Consider the following 23,129-nt stretch of genomic DNA (forward strand, 5'->3'; position numbering starts at 1 on the left):
AGGCCCAGATTGCATCAGACCTTTTCCACAATGGCTGCACTCTATGTCATGGCAAGGAGGATGAGGATCCTGGCAGGTTTGAGGAAAGGGAGGAGGAGACAGGAGCGCATTTTTAGAGTGCATATTACCCTATTTGAACAGACAGAGGAGGAGATTTTTGATAAGTACACTTTAAACTCAGCCATAATACTTGACTTGATAGCTGATTTACAACCCCTACTGCAGCGAAACACACACAGAACCAATGCCACACCCACTCATGTGAAGGAATTTTGCTCCCTGCACCTCTTAGCCTCAGCAAGCTATCAGGGGGTCATAGCAGCAGCTAGAGGTGTCTCTCAAAGTGCGCTTTCACGTTTCTTTAATGCATTCCTAAATGCCATGCTAACCAAAATCCATCTGCACATAAAATTGCCCAACACCCCCCAGGATTTACAGAAAACAGAATTTGATTTCTACCTGGGAGCCCAATTTCCATGTCATTGGCTGCATTGATGGAACACATGTAGCTATCTGTCCACCATCTGCCACAGAGTATGTCTAGCGGAACAGAAAAAGTACACATTCCATGAACATACAAGTCATATGCAATGCCTGCAATGTAATAATCGATCTTGTGACCAGATACCCAGGTAGCACACATGATTCCTACATCTTCAGGCGCAGTGGAATACACACAAGATTTCTTGCTGGGGAGTTTGACGAAGGATACCAACTTGGTAATGTAACAGTTGACAATGTTGCATAACGTCTATGTGATATCACAGAGAACAATAACTCATTTTACTCTCCTGTCATTCTAGGAGACAGTGCATATGCAGTGCGGTCCTTCATCTTAACACCCTATCTCAATCCTGCCATGCCAAGTGAAAGGCGGTACAATGCAGCACACAGGAGGACATGTAGCATGATAGAGAAGACCTTCGGCCTGCTGTCGTTTCAGATGCCTGCACAAGAGTGGGGGTGCACTGCACTACAGTCCGGAAACACCCGCAAAATTGTTCCCACATGTGCTATGTTGCACAACATCACAATGACGAGAGTCAAACCAGCGGAACTCACAGAGCCTGACTCAGATGAGGATGATGATCCCTTGCCACCCCTTCACCCAGCAGACAGAACCAGCAGAGGGCAGACAAGGCCGTGCTGAGATCACGCACAACTATTTCTGATGTAAGTAATGACAACACAATGTCTACTTTCATTTACTGCTGTAGGTAGCACATTTATTACCTTGACTTCAGGTAATATATGTGTGGATAGGACATAGGTATACAGTATGCACAATCAGGTCCCAGTTACAGTGTGACACTATTGACATCATAGTATCAATGAAATGCTACATTATATGCAAGTCCCCTGTAGTTCTCCACATTACTTTTTACGTCCACGCACGCTTAGTGGTCTCAGTGGCACCTCTTGTTGCGGGTTCAGAGACAGTACTGTGTCTGGTACTGCGACGCCTAGGACCATCATAGGGGCTGTGACATTGCTGAGGCTAGAGAGTTCCTCACTATCCCCACCACCCAGTTCGCTGTTTGTAGCACTCCGGGTTGTCTGCATTGTCTCCAATACATTGGTGATTTGCACCAATCCTTGTGTAACGTCCCGACTGAAATGTGCCATCTCCACTTGCATGCCCACAGCACGTCGTGTCACCAAAGCAGTTGTGGTAGTGAGCCGATTGACAGATCTGCTGAACCCATCCAACCTGCCCATCAATTGGTGATGGCGCCTACCGTGGGTGACATGCTCCTGCTGCATTACAACGCAGTCTTCCTTAATGGCGTTTGTCTTCTCCCTTATATGTTCTGCTGCAGCTTGTTGTCCCTCATGCAGCTTGCACATGTTGTTATTGAGAGACTCCAACTGCTTGTGCATTGATCCCATGTTGTCAATGATAGACCCCAACTGCCTGTGCATTGATCCCATGTTGTCATTGATAGACCCCAACTGCTTGTGCATTGATCCCATGTTGTCATTGATAGACCCCAACTGCATTTGCAGTGATCCCATGTTGTGATTGATTGATACCAACTGCCTGTGCATTGATCTCATGTGTTTACATTGCAGGTGCTGCACTTTCAGCATGGATGCCTCAAGGCCACCAAACAGTGATGGGCCTTCACCGTCCTCTGTACACTGCCTGCCTTCTTGGCGATGCCTACTGAGGGGAGTGGCTGACGCTGGGACAGGAACTGCTGTCTGTCGATGCTTCTAACCTCTGGAGGTGGTGTGGGTACTTCTTCTTGCAATTCATCGGAGTCCAGGTTAAACTCAGGGAGGGGTAGCACTCTTTCCCTGTGTTTAGTTGGTGCTTGTATGATGGACTCACTGGTGTTTGAATCGGACTGTGGCTAACTTTCGTCATTCCCCCTATTTCCACTTTCTGCTGCGTTAGGGCCCGGAACATCTGCAACAACAATGCGCAGCATGTCATTTTTGGATATGCACTCTCACAGTTACTTAAATTATAAAAATGTACCACGCCATAGTATTTCTAGTTTCTGTTATGTTATTTATCTGTTTGGTTTTACACTATCTTGCCATATATGTAGTAGATGCACTTTAGGGGTATGGACTACCACTCCCATAAGGCATTGTTGTGTTGTATGTAATATGTGGCATGGACTACTTATCACTGTGCATAGTGCCATTGCTATTTTCTAAGGGGCATTTGTACATTCACATATGGTGATTCAAATCATTACTGCCCTTACCTTTGCTGGTGCTGTGTGTGCCTGAGGTGTCAATGTCAGTGACACCCTAACAGCTTCAGGCAGCTCCACCATGTCTTCCATGGGGGTGGATGGTGCCTGGGTGGGTGGTCCTCCTCCCGAGCTCCGTGCCTCCTTCAGCCTGCTTGCTACCCTCTCTTTGGCACTTGAACGCAAGTCGTACCAGCGCTTGTGTATCTCCTCAATGGAGCACTGCTCAACACCCACCACACATATTTTGGTCTGGCTGTCAGTCCACATTTTTCTCTTTTCACTTTTTGGGACCTGTAATGAGTTTTTTCCAAATAACTGGTCATGCTTCTTGACCACCTCTTCTGTGAGCACCTCCAATTCCTGCTCACTGAACGCTTCCTCTCTCCTTTGTCCTTCCCATTCCCATCAGTGGCCATAGTTTTTTCTGGTTCTGGCTGACTCTCCTGAGTGCATCACTGGTGCTGTGCTAGGTCTCTCAGCCTGCTCATTTGGCTAAGATTTCAGGAAACAGCAAGCAATGACTCACTTACTGGTAGTGATGTCATCAAGCTCCTCCAGAATACAAATGTAGCAATTAGCGATTTCTAAATACCGATTCGCTATTTTACCAAATCGCATTTGGTACTCGCATTTGGCGAATCCAAGTTAGCAATTCGCTAAAAATCGCTATTTGGTATTTGCTAATGTGAACCTTGATACATCTAACCCTAGGTCCTTTGGGATGTGTACTTTCCTCTCAGGCTGCACTAACGTACTGCTGCCACCATCTCTGCTGGACTGGCTCCTTTGGTCTCGGTCCCTCAAACTTAACTTATGAGCCAAAAGCATATTTTTCTCTTCTATGGCTAATCTTCTCTCTTCCATCTCCATTTAATGTTTTTCTAATTCAAATTGGTGCACCCTCTCTACTTGTCTGTTCTGCAACTCCTCAGGGGTTCAGACCTTTGGAAGAAACACTAATGCCTGCCCTGGAGGCCCTCCCCCCAGGCAGGTCAAGGTTACCCAATACCACATGTATGCTCTGCACCTCCTCATCCACGTTCTCCTCCTCTGTGTGCCCCCTAGACTCCTTAGCTGCCAAGCTGGCCCTCGGTACCTTTTGCAGCTCCTCCTTACTAGCGGAGTTTTTGACTGGGCAGGAAAGTTCTTTGCAAAATTGTTTAAGATGAGCCACTGTATACTCCTCATGTTTTTCCAACTCAAACACAACTTTTGTAGCAACAACTGGTGCAACCCCAGATTGAGACGTGCTTGTGGGTGAGGTTAAATAAAGATGCACGAGTTCCAAAAACGCAGAGCCATCTCAAGGGAAAACAGAACCGAAAGGAAGCAGAAAAAAATCCACAGAGAAAAACAGGTAGTATGTGGTCACATAATGGTTTGCACTGAAAACAGTAGTGTACACCAATCACAGTTTGACAAGTACAAATAAAAGTCCTATCCTTAGAGATAAGCCTGATTGCTTGTGCCAAGCTATCAAGGGGGTGAGCAGGGGATATCGTAGGTGTGTATCTCCATTACCCTGATTAGAGTAAGGGTCTCCGCTTGGACAGAGTGCAAACTGACTGCCAACCAGAGACCCCATTTCTAACATTGGTGATCAGTAGTGAGGATAGGACTAGAGCAAAACAAGACCAAACTGACAAAAACTAAACATACACATGCAAAGTTATGAATTTTCAAAGATTAAACTTCAATATCGTGCTTAGAAACACAAATGCTTCAATTTGGTGTTATCACAGCGTTGTGACGAAGTTGTTCCTAACAATCCGACATCAATGCCGACAGTCACAGAGTCGCACAGACCCCCAGGTACAGTACCTTGTGAAAATGAGGAAACAAGCCAGTGCACGGAGTCGGGGATCGAGGTGTCGATGGATCTGCTGCGGCATCGGGTTCCGGTGCTGTGGAGCAGAGGCGTAAGTGTGTGGCGTCTGGTTCTTGTTGTAGAGCGGTGGAGATAAGGCAGCGTTGGTGTGAAGCATTGGTTCCTTATGCTCTGGGAGGGTCAATGCCTGGCAGTTAAGACTCGATGGGGTGACCTCGCGGGGTCATAGTCATGCCACAAGGGTGCAAGCTCCACGGCGGAGTCCGGTGCCATGGACGTTGATGACACAGCGCTTCCGGACTCACAGAGTTGTGGACTTCAGCGAGGCTGTTGCAATGTTGGGCATTAGGGTTTGTCTGGGTCATCGCACTCTAGTGGTGACCACAGCTTCAGTTGCAAGTAGTGTCCCGGCATCCGGCAGTGACGTCAGTTTGGGTGTCATCTGAAGTCGGTGCACTTTGTTTTTCTTGGTTTTTCACCAGCTTTCACTCCCAAGGACTGGAGTAGGTACCACCTGTTGCGTTAGAGTCCTCAGCAAATGAATCCAGAGGCTCCTAGGTGAAGTCTTTGCTCTCCCTGTGATTTATTACCAGGAGGCAAGTCAGTCCAAGCCCTTGGTGAAACTTCACAAGCAGGATACACAGCAAAGTCCAGTCTTTGCCCTCTCTTAGGCAGAAGCAGCAGTTGCAGGCCAACCCAGCAAAGCACACACAGTAAAGGGGCAATATTCCTCCTCCTTGGCAGAGGTTCATCTTGATCCAGAAGTGTTCTAAAAATCTGGGCTTTTGGGAACACTACTTATACCCCGTTCTGGTCTTGAAGTAGGCACACTTCAAATGAAAGTCTCTGTTGTTGACAAGATCCTGCCTAGCCCAGGGCTGGCCCCAGACACACACCAGAGGGTGGGAGACTGTATTGTGTGAGGACAGGAACAGCCCTTTGAGCTGTAATTGTCAACCCTCCCCACTCTAGCGTAGGAGACTCAAGAGGATATGCAGGCTATGCCCCAGCTCCCTTTGTGTCACTGTCAGGGGAGACTACTGCTCAGAGCAGGCGTTAAAAGTGGGGACACCTTTGGTTACAATGGACCTTATATACTGTTCAGGGTTAGTGCCAAAAACAGTACGTCAATAGCATCTGAAATTTTGACGGCGCCATATTCTAAATACAGTGCACCCATGGTGGCAGTGGAGGGGCGCTAAGGGGCACAAGAAAAGTGGTGCCGTACTGGGTGCAGCACCAATTTTCTTAAACCTGCCTCATAGTTTATTTTATCTGCCTTCAATTACGATGTATCTCTCACTAGAACTCCCACCACGAATGGATGCAGTAATGCAGGTTGAAGGAGGACATGGTACTACATGGAGTAAGGGCCCAGCAATTGATAATAGATTCTGTTCTCTCTCACACCAATACGTTATTTCCGAGATGAGCTCCCATTTCTCCTGTGATATTTATCTGATTCTATTATTTTAGTTGTAAAGAGAATATTAAGTCACGCTTCAGTCTTATGGCGACACAGTCACATTAATTTGTTTGAAAACATTTTTATATTGCTTTTAAAGGACATGTCTGTGGGCTGTACACAGTTAATGGCTATGATGCTCTTCACTAGCGGGAGCAGCAGTACCTCCAATTTATACCATTCTTTTTCTCTCCTACGTCTTCGATACAAACCAAGTACCCTGTGTTTCACAGTAACCAGAGGTAAGACTCTTTTTCTTTAAAAAAATCATTTCTTGACTTGTGTATGTTGGATTTGTGTCGTTTTGGTCTTGTTTATAAGATAAATATTGTCTGTTTTTCTAAACTGGTGTCGTGTCCATTTTGTGGTCTTTTCACTGTGTTACTAGGTGCTTTGGGTGCAAATACTTTACACATTGCCTTTAAGATAACCCTGACTGCTTGTGCCAAGCTATCAAGGTGGTGAGCAGGGGTTATCCTAGGTGTTTATCTCCCTTGCCCTGACTAGAGTGAGGGTCCCTGCTCAGACAAAGTGCAAACTGTCTGCCAACCAAAGACCCCATTTCTAAAAAACACCAATAATTGTAGTAGCTTGGGGGGATTTTCAATGAACATAAGTAGCTTTTGCTAGTGGGAAGGTTGGATACCTGTTATTTATTTCCAAAATCTCTTTAATGCTAATATTTGGATGTTAGATCATGCAGCCTTGGGACAGTAGTTACAGTCCAGGTACAACTTTCAGTATCAGGTATGCCCTTTATTGCAGCAATGGTGATATCTTTATTTGACTACTACCAGCTTCTTAAATAGAAACTGTCTAAAATATGCCTAACTGAAACTCAAGATTATTCTATTGGCATGACCACAAATCATTTGTTCCCTTTTGTATACTTCTCTTCCATGCCATCTACTTTTTGTATGTGCAGACAGTTTCACACACAGGCTTGGTGTTTGGTTAACAAGAAAACTACAGTGTATGTCCTTCATTTTTAAATCCACATTTCTAATTGTATTTCCATAGCAAGGTGCTGCATTCCTCTAATGCTCTGTTACTAATGATTACAATGTTCAAGAAACAGTTCTCTATTAGACACTCTCCAGGGCTGATTTAGAGCTTAGACAGTTGAGTATCCACTTTCCAATGTGAGGAAATGTTTAACCCTACTAAGGTAGCAGAGGAAAATCCACCATGGTTTGAGTGTTCTCTCTGGGAGACACAGGTGACTTCACTGAAGTTGATGCATTCACTGTTAGATTAACAATTTTGGGAAAAAAACTCTGGTAGAAAATCCACCATATGTTTGCTTTTGAAATCTCTGTGATGAAATATGAGGACTGTGAATGTACTACCAAAGTAGGGTATGTTGTTAGAGCTCGCACATCCTATTTCTGTTCCATGCTGAGAGTTTTCCTAACAGTTAGGAGTTGTCATACTTTCCTTTCCATGAGTGTCCACCACCACTTCTGTGGATGTCATTCACACAGTTAACTGTGCCGGACATGGTAGTCTGTCAGTTGCTATACCTCAGGTAGCTCATAATCATATTATATGGTAAATTCAAACCTTTACAAAGATAGTAGAGTCCACAATTTGGACTACTCTTGGTAGTAAAGTTACTTTGTTGGAGAAGCGGGTAGTAAATTTTACATTTTTATAATGATTCTCTATTGCATAAGATTTATTAGATCACTTCTTTTGAATAATATGCTCCGGGGAATGACCAAAAACACCTTGTTTACCCATTTAGCTCTTTTATATTCATATGTGCATAACCTTTCTTGTCTCAGAACAAACAGGGAATTATTTGGCGAAGTTTGCCCTCCTACTCAACCCCATTCCGTATGTCATTTTTCAAAAGCTGTTACTTACTCCTGAGTCCTTGAAGTCACATTTGTCTACATGTTGGTTGCTCATCTGATTAACACACACTGTCTCCTTAATGGTGAACCGCAGCTGCTCAGGACCAGAAGGCATTTCCTACAAAAAATTAAATATGAGAATTTGAGTAACTGATGTAATGCTTGCCTTTTAATAAAAAACACCTTATTTACAATTTATCAGATTCATTCTCTATCCACTGTTGTTGAAAGGGCAACTTTTTTGCCAAAGATCAAAAATTTGTCATATTAAGTGTTCCACTTTGGATGCAGAGACTTTTCCACAAAAATGTGTATATCCTGCTTTGGAAATTACATTCTTTACTGTGAATCATTGGATGGAAAATCAAGTTAGAGCATGCAATAATAGCAAAATATTTTGAATGAGGGAACTGAAAATATATCCCTACTTGGGGGTCCACAGTCAATGCTACATCTTGCCTGTCAAACATACCATTGAAGGAGGCATTCCCAGCAAGTCTCTTTCTATAGATGTGTGCTACCATTTCCATGCAGCTTTTCATGAAGTTACCTCCGCCAGACACAGGGGTAGACTACCTACCCTAGACTTGGGCCCTCATTACGAGTGTGGTGATCTCAAGACCGCCACACTTGCAATGGCGGTTGAACCGCCTGACCTATTATGACTGTGGCAGATTGGCCACAGTCTGACCGCCGGCACCGCCAGGTTGCCACCTGTCAACAGCCTGGCGGTCTTGGCGGTGGCAATCCGTCAGGGCAGCATTGCAAGCAAAGCTGCCCTGGGGATTCCGAGTCCCTTTCTGCCAGCCTTTGCATTGCGTCTCACCACTATGCAAAGGCTGGTGAGAAGGGGGCATCTGGGGCCTGGCCTGGGCAATGCAGGGGCCCCCATGGACAGCCCAATTGCGCTTTTCACTACCCAAATTACGGCCAGTGAAATGTGTGATGGGTGCTGTTGCACCTGACACACCACAACATTGCCACAGGATCGATTACGAGTCGGCGTCAATGTTGTGGTGATTTTTCCACTGAGCCAGCGGGCAGAAACACTATTTTCACCCAGCGGAAAAATCCTAATAGGGCAGCCAGCATACCGCCAGCACTGAAGCGACGACTCCACCTGAAGGTGCACCAGGTCTTTGTGTTGCATTTGAAGAATGTTTTTATGCAGGTTTGTGGCTTGAACAATGGCATAAAATGACAGAAATCGAAGGAGAATTAGCATTTCCTCGGTATAAAACATTTAATTTTAGAATTATTGAATGTTTGAGACAAATGTTGTATGAAATAAAACCACCTCTAAGACCTGCACAAGTATTGATTATTTGGGAGCATGTCACACATCAGAAGCTGAGAGAAAAAAAAAGGGTAGAATGAAAAAGGGAAGATCAACAGTAGCAAAATCTAGATGGGATAGACAGCAAAATGTTTGGAGAGCAGACATTATGGAAGGAACACAGCTGTATCCAGCAATTACTAACGAAGAAGGTGAAAGCACGAAGAAAACACAAAATCCAGGACCTAAATCAGGTAATGAAAAGAAAGCTGAAGCTTGTGAGAATGATTCAGATGATGATTTTATAAATTAGTTGTTAAATCATATGCCCCCATACAATTCTGAGCAGATAAATGCGTCAGGCGAAGCCTAAAGAAATGTGATATTCGATGCACTTTCCACACCAGTTGAACAAACCCCAATTCAGAAAGTGCCTGTTTCAAGTGTGAATTCACTAGAACAGACTCCTACTATACATTAAACACTTCAGAGTTTCCCCACAAATCAGCAGAGTACAAACACAAATCAGCCATCACATAATTTTTATTCAAATTAGCCTATGCCACATCTCATTTTACAGCAGCCTATACAAATTTTACCCCAAATCAGCCAGAACACGCTTTAAATACTGTTTTGACAGGACAGAGAGTAGGAATGGCAGTTCCACAGAACCCGTTGAATTACATGAATCAAGACGCATTAACAGTTCCAGTGATTATTGGTCCAGTTGTTCCTTTGTATGCTCCAGGGAATAATCCCCAGACAAATGATGAGGATGTAATATTTAAAATGGAAGATCAGACCCAAAATGTCACATTTTACCCGATGTTGACATGCAATGATTTTCCAGAAGATTTAAAAGACATTCCATCCCTAAAGTTTGGGATTTTTCAGGAGTGGAGATTAGACTCATTAAATATATAGAACCTGTCAAAATAACTAAAGTCAAAAGGTGTGTACCTGAGAATAGCTCCATATAACATGACACCCAGTATAATTGCAGGAACAATCCTGTTAATAGAGGCCCAGATTGAGCAAGGGATTCTAAAGGAGATGATGGGAAGCCAATATAACTCCCCCATTTTAGGACTGTGGAAGCCGAGTGAAAAGCACCCCATTGTCCAGGATTTGAAATAAATAAATGAGATAGTAGTTCCTTGTCCTGTGATACCAAATCCAGCAGTAATTTTATTTCAAATTTCCTGTGAAGCAGAATGGTTTACCGTGATTGAGCTTTGCCAGGTGTCCTTTGATTTTCAATCAGATTCTAAAGAAGACTCTGGAGTCCCTAAAATGCATTTTCACGCAGTCCTGATCCAGCGTATTGCTGACCTGCTAGTGGCATCAAACACTAAGGAAGCATGCAAGTATGATACCATTCACCTGTTGAATCACTTAGCTGTGAATGGTCATTATATGTTCCCAACAAAATTGCAGTAGTATAAGAGAGGCGTCCTGTATCTAGGACACCAAATTGAGAAAGGTGCTAGGAAAGTGTCCCAATAGAGAATATCAGCAATTCTGAAAATGAATCCTGCAACAACTCAGAAAGAAGTCTGAATGTTCCTAGGAATGTTTTGCCACTGTTGCCAGTGGATTCCAAACTTTTACCTTATGGCCAAGCCTTTACAGAGGCTGACACACAAGGATGTGTCTGATTCGGTACAATTGGATGACAGGTTTTTGTGCCTTCACAGAGCTGAGGAAAAACCTCTGTTGTGTCCCATCTGTGGGAATGCCTGATTATAACAAATGTTTTACATTGTTTTGCTTTGAAAGAAAGAGATGTGTTCTCTCAGTTTTGACTCAGTCACATGAAAGTCTTGATCCTGTGGCATCTGTGTTTCCCAGGTATCATAAACCTGTGGCTACAAGCGGGCATCAGCATTGAGCAGTACAAAAGCCTTGTTATGAGTCACTCAGTGACAGTTTTGGTTCCTCATTCTATTGAAATTTTGTTAAACCATGTTAAAATGCAGTATTTGACAAATGCTAGGCTAACATCTTAATAACAAAACCCTTGTTGGCTTTAGCCCACATCACTTTGAAGTGGTGCTGCACATTGAATTGTGCAATCCTCATTTCTTTGAAGGTTGATAACAAAAACACACATTTTTCCAATGAGGTTGAGCATGTCCGTCTAGATGTCACTGAACTATGCACTGAGCCAAGACCTGATATTCAAGACACCCCCTTGACCGACAACGATAATGTGATATCTGTTGATGGTTCCTGTTTGAGCGACCATGAGTGAACCTGAGAACTGGTTGCGCAGTCTGTACAGTCTTAGGCATAGTCAAAGCTTCCTGGCTTAAAGGCGTCCTTACTGCCCATGGAGCTAAGCTAGTAGCTCTTATTAGAGCTTGCTGTGTTTCTAATCAGGTGAAGGTGGCAATTTTCACTAATAGTTGTGGTCCCAGAGAGGGTTTATGATGACCTCTGGTGCACCCATTAGCAATGAGCACAAGGTTCACAATTTGTCAAATCCATTGCAAATGCCTACCGAAATTGCTTTTGTGAAGTGTTCCGCTCATAAAAAAGCTGATTATTATATCTCATTGGGTATCGACTATGCCAATGAGATTGCAAGATACCGTGCCCTAAATTGTACTGCCTTAAACGGAGAGTACTCCAGCGAGGATGAAACAGAGTACAATCTTTTGTTAACTGCTACAGATACTTGGAAAGAGATTAAAGCATTGCAGGAAGAAATATCTGAGGAAGAACAGCAGGGTTTGATTAGAGCACGCTGTGTAAAAAGAGAAGCAAATGATATTTCAGTTCCAGAGAAGGAAGAGTCGTGATGCCTAACAGTTTGTTGCCACACATGGCTAGGCATTACCTTGGCCCTGCACATGTGGGAAGTAATGCAATGGTGCACTTGTTCTGCCAGAATTGGTTTGTCCCAGGTTCAGATTGCTGTCTGGAGCCCTGTGTCACAGGTGTGTCACATGTCAAGAGATGAATGTAGGCATGAGAAAAGCAGTTACACTGAGCAGATAGGGAGAGCAAGAGGTCCCAGATTATCCTTGTCACAAAGACGGCTGTGAAGTGTGCTGGACTTCCAAATTGGGTGCATGCTGCACATACTCAGAAAGTGCCAGGTCCCCTTGATGATGCAGCACCTGTCTCTGAAGGCATAGGAACAGTGAGTCAAAAAGGGCAGGCTAGTCAGGCTGTTGGGATGGTCAAGCAACCAGAACAGCACCTTTGGGGTCCAAGGGGTATCTGAGAGAGTTAATCGCAGCAGTTGTTGGTACAGAAGGGTCGAGAGGAAACAGGAGGACCGTGCAAAGCTCAGGTACTGATGAAGGATCCTTTGCTGCAGTCAAACATGTTGTTCCTAGTGATAAGTTGCTGAGTAAGCAAACTGTTACCAGCAGTGTTAGGTACCCTCAATTGTTCCAGAAGAAACCGAAGAATGGAGTCAAAGTGACAGTGACTCTGAAAGACCAGTAAATCAGAGATCAAAAAGGAAAAGACTCCCAAGTCAAAAGTATGCAACACCTGAATGGACCTAATACGCAGCCAATGAATGGCACGGGGAGTTTGCAGCCTTTTATCCTAACAATTCAAATACAGCTGAACATATCTTAATTATTTGTCATGCAGGAACTGAACTTTCAGATTTAATTGCCCATTGATAGACCGAGACTTTATATTCTGGAAGGAGATATAAGTGAATTTGAACTGCGCTTCTACTGACAAAGTACATGTGAACTTTTAGCACAAACTTGATGAACTTTCAAGAAGATCAAGACAACAGGCCTGATTACGACCATGGCGGAGGGGGTTACTCCGTCACAAACATGACGGATATCCCGACCGCCACATTGCAAGTTCCATTATATCCTATAGAACTTGTAAATCGGCAGACAGGATATCTGTCACATTTGTGATGGAGTAATCCCCTCCACCAAGGTCATAATCAGACCCAAAATTTTGCAATTTTTATTGGCAATTGAAGAATTTTATTTTTGCTATTTGCTTTGCTCACAACAAAGACTGAAAAAGACAATAGCTAATTTTGCTGCCGCTTTTTATATTTGTACTTTTCATTTTTCTGGTCTGAAATTAGAGAACTCATGGAGCCCAAAAAGAATAAGAGAAGTAAGAGTAGATACATATGTGTAGGAATATTAGTCATAGCACTCCTAATGATTACTCATACATTCTAGTTCAGGACATTAGCCCAACAAGTGCCTCAGTTCACACAGCACCCACAGTATGTAAAGAGTCATTTATGGATGACAAGGAGTTGAATGCTGATCAGTCCAGAGGAGACCTGTCAACTAATGTGTATTATACGCTTCTGTACGAATATGTTGAGATGATGAAGGTTGAAACCTGCTATGTCTGTACACAGATACCATCATCAGTTACAGAGGGAATAACTTTCCATAGTTTAACCCTTACATATGAAATTTCCTGCAGTTTATTGTTGACTATCATCAACAGTCCTTCCAATCTTATGATTTAAACTACTGCTACATTTTCTCAGTTGTTCCAATCATGAAACATTTGAGCACCCCTGCAAAGGTTAGAAATATTGACACAATAGGAAAATGTCCCTAGACTAAACTGACATTGGGTATAGTTTATGCTCAAAGAAACAACTTGACCTGTATACTTTCCCCAGTAGAAAATTGTTCTATAGGACAAGTAGAAGAAAGGAGAGCTATGAAGAAAAAGGTAGAAACCGGAGTAGGAGTTTGCAGTTGAGGAAAAGAAGAATTAGCTCATTTAGCAGAAGAAAAACAAGCAGCCCTGACCCTTGATTGCAACACCTATGGAAATTGTGTACATACAGACCAAAGTCAAAGACAGACACCTTATTTGTAGAGACTAGTGAAGGCAGATATGTATTTTTATTTAAAAGTGTCTGGACCTTCGTGTAAGGTGGACAAGCCCCAGCTATACCAAGAGTGTATTTTATTTGCAGAAAGCAGGCTTCTTTCAAGTTGCCGAAAGAATGGTATGGAACATGCTATCATGGAGTTGTGTTTCCAAAGATATATCATGTGGAACACTTTGATGATCCTGTATGGGATAAGAGATCAAACACCCAAGTTAAGAGAGATGCCAGTGGTTCGAAAGTGACAAGAGATATTTTTTGTGCTTTGATTCCATTTGCAGGAGGATCCTAAATGATCTGAAAATAAGAAAGTTGTCAACAATTGTAGATAAACTATCTACTAAAACAACAGATGCCTTCTTATTAGTAGACACTGAAATGGTTGCTATGAGATCAATGGTTTTGCAAAACTGGCTTGCGTTAGACATTCTTCTTGTAAAGGAAGGTGGACTCTGTAAGGTTTTACAGGCACAACAATGTTGCACTTTTATACCTGACAATAATTAGGAGTTGAGGAAATACATCAAGAATATGACTGACCTGAAAAAGGATTTGAAGGCTTAGAGGAAACAGATGTTTGGGAAGCAATAGATAGTGGCTTTTCAGCAATTGAAAAGTGGTTTGTAAGCAAGAGAAGTGGAACTGTAAGCAGTATCTTGAGATCAATACTGATAAATGCATTATGTGTTTTGGTGTTGTTTGGTTGCTTCATATTGTTAAAAAGAATTAAGGCAAAAAGAACAGAGATTGGAAGGAGAAAAGTGGAGATTGAGATGAAGACTAGACAAAGTATCTATTACAGTAATATAAAACAGTTGGAAGAGCCCAGAATAGCTACCCTCGCTCATCCTAAAAGATTCTAATCTGTTTTATTAAAAATGATAATGCATGATGGCTCAATTCTCCATCAGAGGGGGAACTTGTGCATCAGAGATAAGGCTGCTATAAATTGTGTGACAGTATAACCTTTAACGTGACTATATGCTTATTTGAGTGTAATAATGTCTAGCATTTTAGATGTAAAGTGGTACAGTTGAGAACCATAGTAATGTGCATTCACAGTAGAATAGAAAAAAACTACCCTGGTGGTATAATATAAATAATGCATGTAAAGAAATTTGCTTTCATATTTTCTGTTTCCTTATCATGATAATTAAAATGTTTCATTAAAGTGATTTAGGTATCTGTCTTTAACCCCGTAATACCACCTATGTAAGTTGTCCCAATGCAGTTCTACAGTAGACTTCTGAGTGTGGTTTTATAATTACCTTTTTCTTTTAAATGTATTTTAATGTGAAGCTAAGTTGATTTCTTAATACCAAGTAAAAGATTTGTTGCTGAATGATTTGAACTGTTTAATTAAAATGTGCATTTAACTTTATTTGCTTAGCTTGACCATTGTAGTTCGTGAGGCCTGTGACTTAGCAGAAATTATGATTGGATGTTCTTTTTCACTTGCTAATGTGACATTTCTTTGAGAGTTGGTTCACACAAAATGATAGTCAGGTTTCATATAGATCCGGTCCCATCGCATCCCTAATGGAACTTTAATGCCCTGTTGTATTTTGCCCTAGAGAGTAAGAAGATGGTCTTGGCCACAGGAACATTGTAAGATGATGTACTACATGGTGGCAAACTAAGTGCAGGAGAAGAAGATGGACCCCTTTCCCATGACGAGTGTAGGATAATGATAAACTGTTTCAGATATGCAACATGTGATGTCTTTTGATTGGCTAGATTAGATAAAGGATTCGTTTGATCCAAACATTGAGAACTTTCAATAAATCAGAACATTTTGTGGATTTTAACTTACCATTCCCAGATGAACTTGTGACATTCTTCCCCTGACTTTGCTTGGGAGCAGAACTCTTTTTGATCACTTGAATCCTCATGCACTGCACCTGCCCATGGACACCTTGCCATTTTCCCAAATACTAATGACCAAAGACTTTGCCGAACGCTTTTGTTCTTTTAGTCACTATTTCTAGTGATCAATGCATGGGCTAAATTTCCATATGGACTTTTGTAGGTACATAACTAAATGCTTCTGTTTCCTTTTCACAACCATCCTTATTCTTGAAAGATAGACATAGGATTTTTCTGACCCTGTGAGAAGACTCTTTAAGAGAGCTTCAATTGTTCAGTCTATTTTTACTTTTCTTTTCCCAGTCCTAGTTAGTCTTCTGTTGGCCCACATGTCCTTCTTCCAAATTATTTTTGCCCTATTTTTGATTTTTACCTTTTGTCCCCAACTTTGCCTTGTCCTGTATTTGTCAGCTAGTGACATTCCAGTAGGTATTTCCTTAATCTGTAACCTGTAACTAACTTGATGCATTGGATTTACTTCCATGTTGAGTAGTGGATTGCACATATTCAGTAACCACCAAGTGATTTTATTGTTGTTTTGTGTCATTGTTCAAGATTGTATTGTGTGTTTATTGCTGATAAAACATCGCTTTTTCCAGTGCTTAGGTCACTCTATAGGGATCTGATATCTTTATAGTTTGTTTATGAGGATTGTTTACATTAACCTGTGCATTAGTTTGTAATAAAGACTTTTGAACTTTTACTTCAGACTTGGCTTTCCTTTTGTGGACACCTAGGCCATACTGTAATATGAAATGTGATTTTGTTGTCTTATGAAAGGTTGCTAGCTGTCACTTACCTTCAGATGGGTGCAACGGTTGTCAACCTCCTGTAGAGCATTATCAATTGCGAGGGAGAAATAATGCTGGAGTACCACGGTTACCTGTTGCCCTTGTCACCAGGTTCCAGCATCGACTCCTATCATGGCGACAGTTGCTACAATATTCCTCTGAATTGCTCTACCCTCTTCCATATTGAAGGACGTTTCTTGTGAGTTCTGTTGTTTCTCATGATCTCATTACTAACAACTGCCACTAAGTGTGTTGAAACTTACAACCATGTGACCTTAGTCTAGAAGTTTCCAATCATTCTACAAATAAGTGCCGTCCTTTTTTCTCAGGGAGCTCTTCCCACAGCTGCAATGATTGATACTTGGCTGATTGCAGATTTTATAACTGAGTAGACTTTACAGACTTTAACCCAAATGCAGAGAACTGAAGATTTCTTAGACAACTGTGAAATGTACAGTTCCTTTAACGGGGAAAGCAGCCTGCCTCTAGAAAAGCGAAAACATTTTAAAAATCACAGGATCTAATCACAACTTTTGATACTGCTTCCTTGCATTGTGGTAATTGTAGCCTTGGGTAGCAATATATACAAAATGGTTCCATAGGACACTCAACGTATCAAGTAGGACACAAAATATCATTAGGAGCCAAGAAGGAAGTCCTCTACAAAATAAAAACTTAGATGCACTGCTCTCAACTAAACCAGGGTCAAACTTGCATAATTTACATTGTAGAAATGATGTAAAATACCAAAAATTACATGTTATTATGCAACATGAAGGTCTGGTAGTTTTTGCTTTATTTTAGTGCAGAATGCGATTTTCCCATGTAATCGAAACATCACCTGCTTGCATTTGTTATGTTCCCACAATCATTGGGATTTTTATCCAGACTAAACCACAATCACGCTATGTAGCATAATGTAATGATCGGCAGTTCATGGGCATTTCATGCAATAATTGTAAAATTAAATTACGCAAGCTTATGCCAGCAAAAATGGCTTTTCAATCTGGCCTAATCCAAGCCCTTCACCATTTATCCCTATCAAGGTTGATTACATTGAAAGATGCACATTAAAGTGCCCTAATAAAAACGAAGCCACAATTCATTATGAGAAGTGGTAAACATCTTAATTATGTCTAGGAGAAAACACACTAGGGTAGTAAGGGTGAAAGGTGCCGCACATCTAGGCAGTAAAACAATAATTTTAGACAGTATCAAAGTAAACGCAGAGTCTGGTGCAATCTGGCCCAGTGCCTTACTACCCAGTAGGCACCAAAACGGGTACCAGAGTACCCAAGGACAAAATTGGATAAGATTGCCACAGCACACAGAGGGTATAGTCCAATAGTGTGGCAGGGATAAGTATCCCTGATAGTATGTTGTTGAAGTGAAAGGTTGAATGGAGTCTCAAGTCTTGTTTGCAGATAGTGTCTTTATTTGTAGATGCTAGAAATCGTTGTGCCATCATCGAGATACAGCTAACACGTGTTTCGTCACACAGGTGACTTCATCAAGGCTGCAAAACAGTCATGAAAGCAAAAATTGGCATACAAAAGTGTTTGGACTCGAAAGTAGGCTCATAGGTGAGCATGTGGGAAAGACTCCAAAACCGGAAACCAGTGACCAGTGATCCGTATGTGAGCTCAGTGGGCCTTAAAAGGTGAGTAGGTGAGCATTAAAAAAACACGGCAAGCAAACTTCGTGACTGGGACCCAAAGTACAAAGCATGAAAAAGAAAGTGAGTCACCGTGACCGAGTGCTACGTAATCTGGACCAAAGTTGCGAGAGGTATATACCCAGAGTTTATGGTGGACAGAAACAGCGTAGTTCTGGAATTAGTATACAAAGACTGTAAAGTGAGGTGAGACAGGTAGAAGAATAAAGAAGGACTGAGAGAGAGACCAGACCGGTGGCTGAGTAAGAACACAACAAAGGAAATAAAAAGCCAAAAAAGGTGGATTAGCGAATTGACCGAAGGAAGGGGCAAAGGGGCCGAGTACGTTGCTCATACCTGGGCCGTCCGGCCAGAATGGTACGTAACGAAGGTAAGTAACGAGGGTGCCCTGTGATCAGCTGAATGGGCTTTAGAAGGTGAATTGGATCTGGGAAGAGAGACAACAATGTCTGTGAATAGCCAACAGTGGAGTGAAAAGTAAAAATAAAAAATGAAAGTAGAAACAAAAGAGAACAAGAAGTCTAGAGGAGTAGTTTATACACAGTGAATGGAGAGATTGACGAAGAAAATATAGGTCACACAGTACATACCTTCTTGGAGTGGACCTATCGTTAGTATGGCTGCCCAAGCAGCAGCAGTGGAGTGAGGTAATGGACACGTAAGGTAGGGCAGGTATGGCAGGCCCTGATAAGCCTGTAGTCAAAACTTTGTATAGTAATTCCAGAACTACGCTGTTTCTGTCCACCATAAACTCTGGGTATATACCTCTCGAAACTTTGGTCCAGGTTACGTAGCACTCAGTCAAGGTGACTCACTTTCTTTTTCATGCTTTGTACTTTGGGTCCCAGTCATGAAGTTTGCTTGCCGTGTTTTTTCAATGCTCACCTACTCACCTTTTAAGGCCCACTGAGCTCACATACGGATCACTGGTCACTGGTTTCCGGTTTTGGAGTCTTTCCCATATGCTCACCTATGAGCCTACTTTCGAGTCCAAACACTTTTGTATGCCAATTTTTGCATTCATTACTGTTTTGCAGCTTTGGTGAAGTCACCTGTGTGACAAAACACGTGTTGGCTGTATCTTGATGATGGCACAATGATTTCTAGCATCTACAAATAAAGACACTATCTGCAAACAAGACTTGAGACTCCATTCACCCTTTCACTTCAACAACATACTATCAGGGATACGTATCCCTGCCACACTAATGGACTATACACTCTGTGTGCTGTGGCCATCTTGTCCAATCTTAATTATGTCCATGAGTGTGAAGGAGACTAAGGTTCCATCGTGCACCACAGGATCAGACTGATATGGGAAATTGTCCCAGGCTGACATTTGTGCATTTCAACCTTTCATGAATCATTGTATGGTTAGCATCAGGGGTATATTTTGAGGAGAAATCTTCTGACACATACCATCAGGTCACTAAAGCTCTCACCATCCGGTCCCTGAAAACATTTCTCTCTTATATGTTCAAGCCCTACCTCACCCTCGGATCTGTGGATACCATGTCAGAACCTAAAACTTCTGGTCATCCTTAGAGATTCTCAGTCACTTCTAGCCAACATGGCCCCGAGGTTCACACTCATCCTCAAGTTTTCTGTTCACCTCAAGGACCCATGTGTTCTGTGCATCCTAAGGACTTGAGACTCCTACTGTCTATCAGCTGGCCTCTAAACTACCCACTTACCAATAGGATCCTTAAGCTAATTTCCATTCTTTTGTCCCCTGAGGATCCTGCTCCGGCTCAAATTTAGGATGCTCCAGCTCACTCTCAGGTGCCTTTTGGATTTCAGCTCATCTACTGGTCACCTTATTTGCATGCTTCAGTATCTCTTGCTCACTCATACCTAAAAGCTTCAGGATTCCCTCAGTTCACTTAAAACCATGTTCACCAGGAGATTTTGCACAGCTTACATTTCCATGTATTTCCCTTGCTGCTTGGCACATAGTCACCACTAGATCTCTAAAGCTCCCGTTTACTCGAGTTAATATTTGCTTCAAAGGCATTGCTTCAATTAAGTCCCAGAGAGTGCTGCTCACCCTTAGCTTCCTGAGGTTTGTGCTCACTTTCAGTTTCCAAAGCATTGCTCACTTTCAGGACTTAAAGGCTCCTGATTCTACCAATGACTCCTGCTCACCATGTGCTGCCCAATTTTCCTTACTGTTATTTACTTGTGGCTTCTTGCCCTACTATGGAACCCAGAAGTTCCTTCTCAGGCACACTGATTTTCGAAGGTCCAGCTAACTTTAGGCCCCTGAGGTTCCTGCTCATCTTCAGGTGATTAAAGCTCCTCAGTTCCAAAATCTGAATGCTGCTTACTTACGAATCAGTGGTGTAACATAGGCCCCCGCAACCCCCACAGTGCGAGGCGCCAGAGCTCCAGGAGGCTTCCTCAGCAAGGTGGCATGGCTTGAGAGCTCTTTACTGAGTCAGGATGGGGACCCCTCCATGTACCTTACAGGTGTCCCTTCAAGTTTTGTTAGGCATCTGGTATAAACATTGACATATGTAGACATTTCCTGAGGCTTCTGTCAATCCTTAGGTGGTCGGAAAACTCCCTGCTGAGCCTCAGACATTGATGGTTGCACATATGTAAGTCTTTAATCAGTCCCCCTGTTGGTTGTCACATGGAGGCCAGTCAGCATGTGATATCTAGGGGGTGCAACACAGCTTGGTACTCGATGACTTTTACGATGTGAGAAGAATCATGATCTGAACCTGCTTGACATACTATAAGAAATCACTCCAACTGGAGCCTTTAATTTAATTTTCTTTATATAATCTGTACTCTTGCTCATTATTACTGACCTACACATAAGAACAGTCTATCTCTCCATTTTCTGGCACTCATCACTCTTTCCCAATTCTTTAATCCCATATGTCACCTCCACTCTCCCATTCACACCAAGTGCATCTATTAGATTTTCTTTGCTTTTTTGTGTCCCTCACACTCATTTTCATACAGCCCTTGAACTTCAGTGCATCCTGTACTACACCTAACATTATATTTTGTTATGTTCTACTTATTGTCTTGTTGCAGTCAGTAGCTGCTTGCTTCAAAAAATCTATTTTGAATGGATTTTGGACTTTATGGGTACTTTGAGTTCTGCAGTCTCCCAAAGGTGATTCAGGGAAGTGGAGGTACCCTGTGCTGGCTCTGATAGTAGACAGACCAAGAGTCTGATTTCGAGTTGGGTGGTAATGAAAAAGCAATCTAATTCCAGAGGAAGTGTTAAAAAAAGAGGAGAACCCGCTGTTGGTGTTTCCTTTCCATACTATCCTATTTTTAATGAAACTCCATTGGTGGGTTCTACTGTGAATTCAGCACTTCCTCTAAGGGTCTGCCTACTTCTAAAATAAGTCATAGACTACTGGACCTTCAGAGAATTAAGAAGTGTATATGATGCATTAATCCACCTGTTTCTTGTTCTCAATGACCAGGAATGTTCGGCCATCCTCTTCGCCATCCATGCTTTGTTTTATCATTCGCTGTTCGCTCTTTTTCTCCCTTTGCTATCTCCTTTCTCTCCACTTTTGTTTCCCATCCTTCACTCGCTCTCTCTATAGCAATCTAACATTCAACCCTTCTCTCCATTCAATCTTTTCTCTTCCCTGTTTGCCTCGCTGCCCCTCTCCCTGTCTCTTTCATCCTTTTGTCTCTCTCTCTCTCTCTCTCTCTCCCGACTTTCATGCCAGGATGGGGGTTTGAGTATTTTACAGCAATACTGCAAAAAATTGTGTTTTCTTTTTATCCATTTTCATTCTGATTTTTTCAAATTGCAAAGTTATTTACATTTTTTGTGATTCTTGGTGGGTTTTTTCTTTCATTTCATTGCACAGAATTTGAATGAAACTCCAGGTCACAATCTGAGAAAACTGGCAGCAGACACCTGCGGCTGATCCTTGTGACCGGCAATGGGGGACAAAAGCCTCCTCTCCACACTGAAGACTTGTTAATTTGGTGCTCAAAGGAAGCACCTCCCTCAAAGGCTCACTGTGACTTCTGAGGCCCGGGATGGAAGGAGGCACACCACATGATGCGCGTGTGTCAGCCACCCTTCTGTCCTTCTGCAAATAACAATTAATGGTCCTAATGTGTGGCTTGCTCAGACTACCTCTCACTTGAACCTGCAGCACTCTATTGATTAGAAACAGCAGCCCAGGTAAGTAGAGCTGCTTTATCCAGTCTCAAAAAATGGCCCACTAGCTCTCCGCTGCCACAGGCCCCTCGAGCACCAGCCAATTTCCCAGCCTACCAATCTGACCCTGGTGCCCTAGACCAATACATTGTATACTCTTTCTCCGTTTGCATCTCAACACATATTATGGCTCTCAAACTACTTCCCATCTCGCAGAAATCATAATTTGAGGTCACATTTAGGGCCAGATGTAGCAAAACTAACTTTTGCAACTCGGAAATTGCGACTCCGAGCGACTCGCAATTTCCAAGTCGCAAAACCATATGCAGAAAGGTGTCTCAGACACCTTCTGCGAGTCGCTATGGGGTCGCAAAGACCCACCTCATTAATATTAATGAGGTGGGTCGCAATTTTCGCCCCCATAGCGACTCTGGGCACTCACGGGGATGGAGGCCTGCTGGGAACAGCAGACCTCCATGTCCGTGACTGCTTTTAAATAAAGCAGTTTTTTGTTTCCAAGTGTAGCCCGTTTTCCTTAAAGGAAAACGAGCTGCACTTAGGAAAAAAAAACGAAACCTTTAGTTTCGGATTTTTTCAGGGCAGGTAGTGGTCCCTTGGACCACTGCCTGCCCTGAAAAAATAATTTTGGGTCCAGT

At 42.5% G+C, this 23,129-nt stretch overlaps 1 protein-coding gene and 1 long non-coding RNA gene across 3 annotated transcripts in view; both read right to left on the minus strand.

Annotated features, from left to right (window-relative positions):
* Nucleotides 1-23,129, minus strand: part of LOC138261691 (cathelicidin-1-like) — a 91,963-nt gene that overhangs the window by 62,645 nt on the left and 6,189 nt on the right. For both annotated transcript variants that reach the window (XM_069210950.1, XM_069210951.1), the window contains exon 2: nt 7,874-7,981. In XM_069210950.1, the coding sequence (XP_069067051.1) occupies nt 7,874-7,981 (108 nt within the window). The remainder of the gene's footprint in view (nt 1-7,873; nt 7,982-23,129) is intronic.
* Nucleotides 17,431-19,110, minus strand: LOC138260789 (uncharacterized). The gene is made up of 2 exons (XR_011198990.1): nt 18,663-19,110; nt 17,431-18,167 (listed from the first exon to the last, which is right to left on the minus strand). It is a non-coding gene; the product is annotated as an uncharacterized lncRNA (long non-coding RNA).

The sequence above is a fragment of the Pleurodeles waltl genome, chromosome 10, assembly GCF_031143425.1.
Source record: "Pleurodeles waltl isolate 20211129_DDA chromosome 10, aPleWal1.hap1.20221129, whole genome shotgun sequence".
In the NCBI taxonomy this organism is placed as follows: Eukaryota; Metazoa; Chordata; class Amphibia; order Caudata; family Salamandridae; genus Pleurodeles; species Pleurodeles waltl.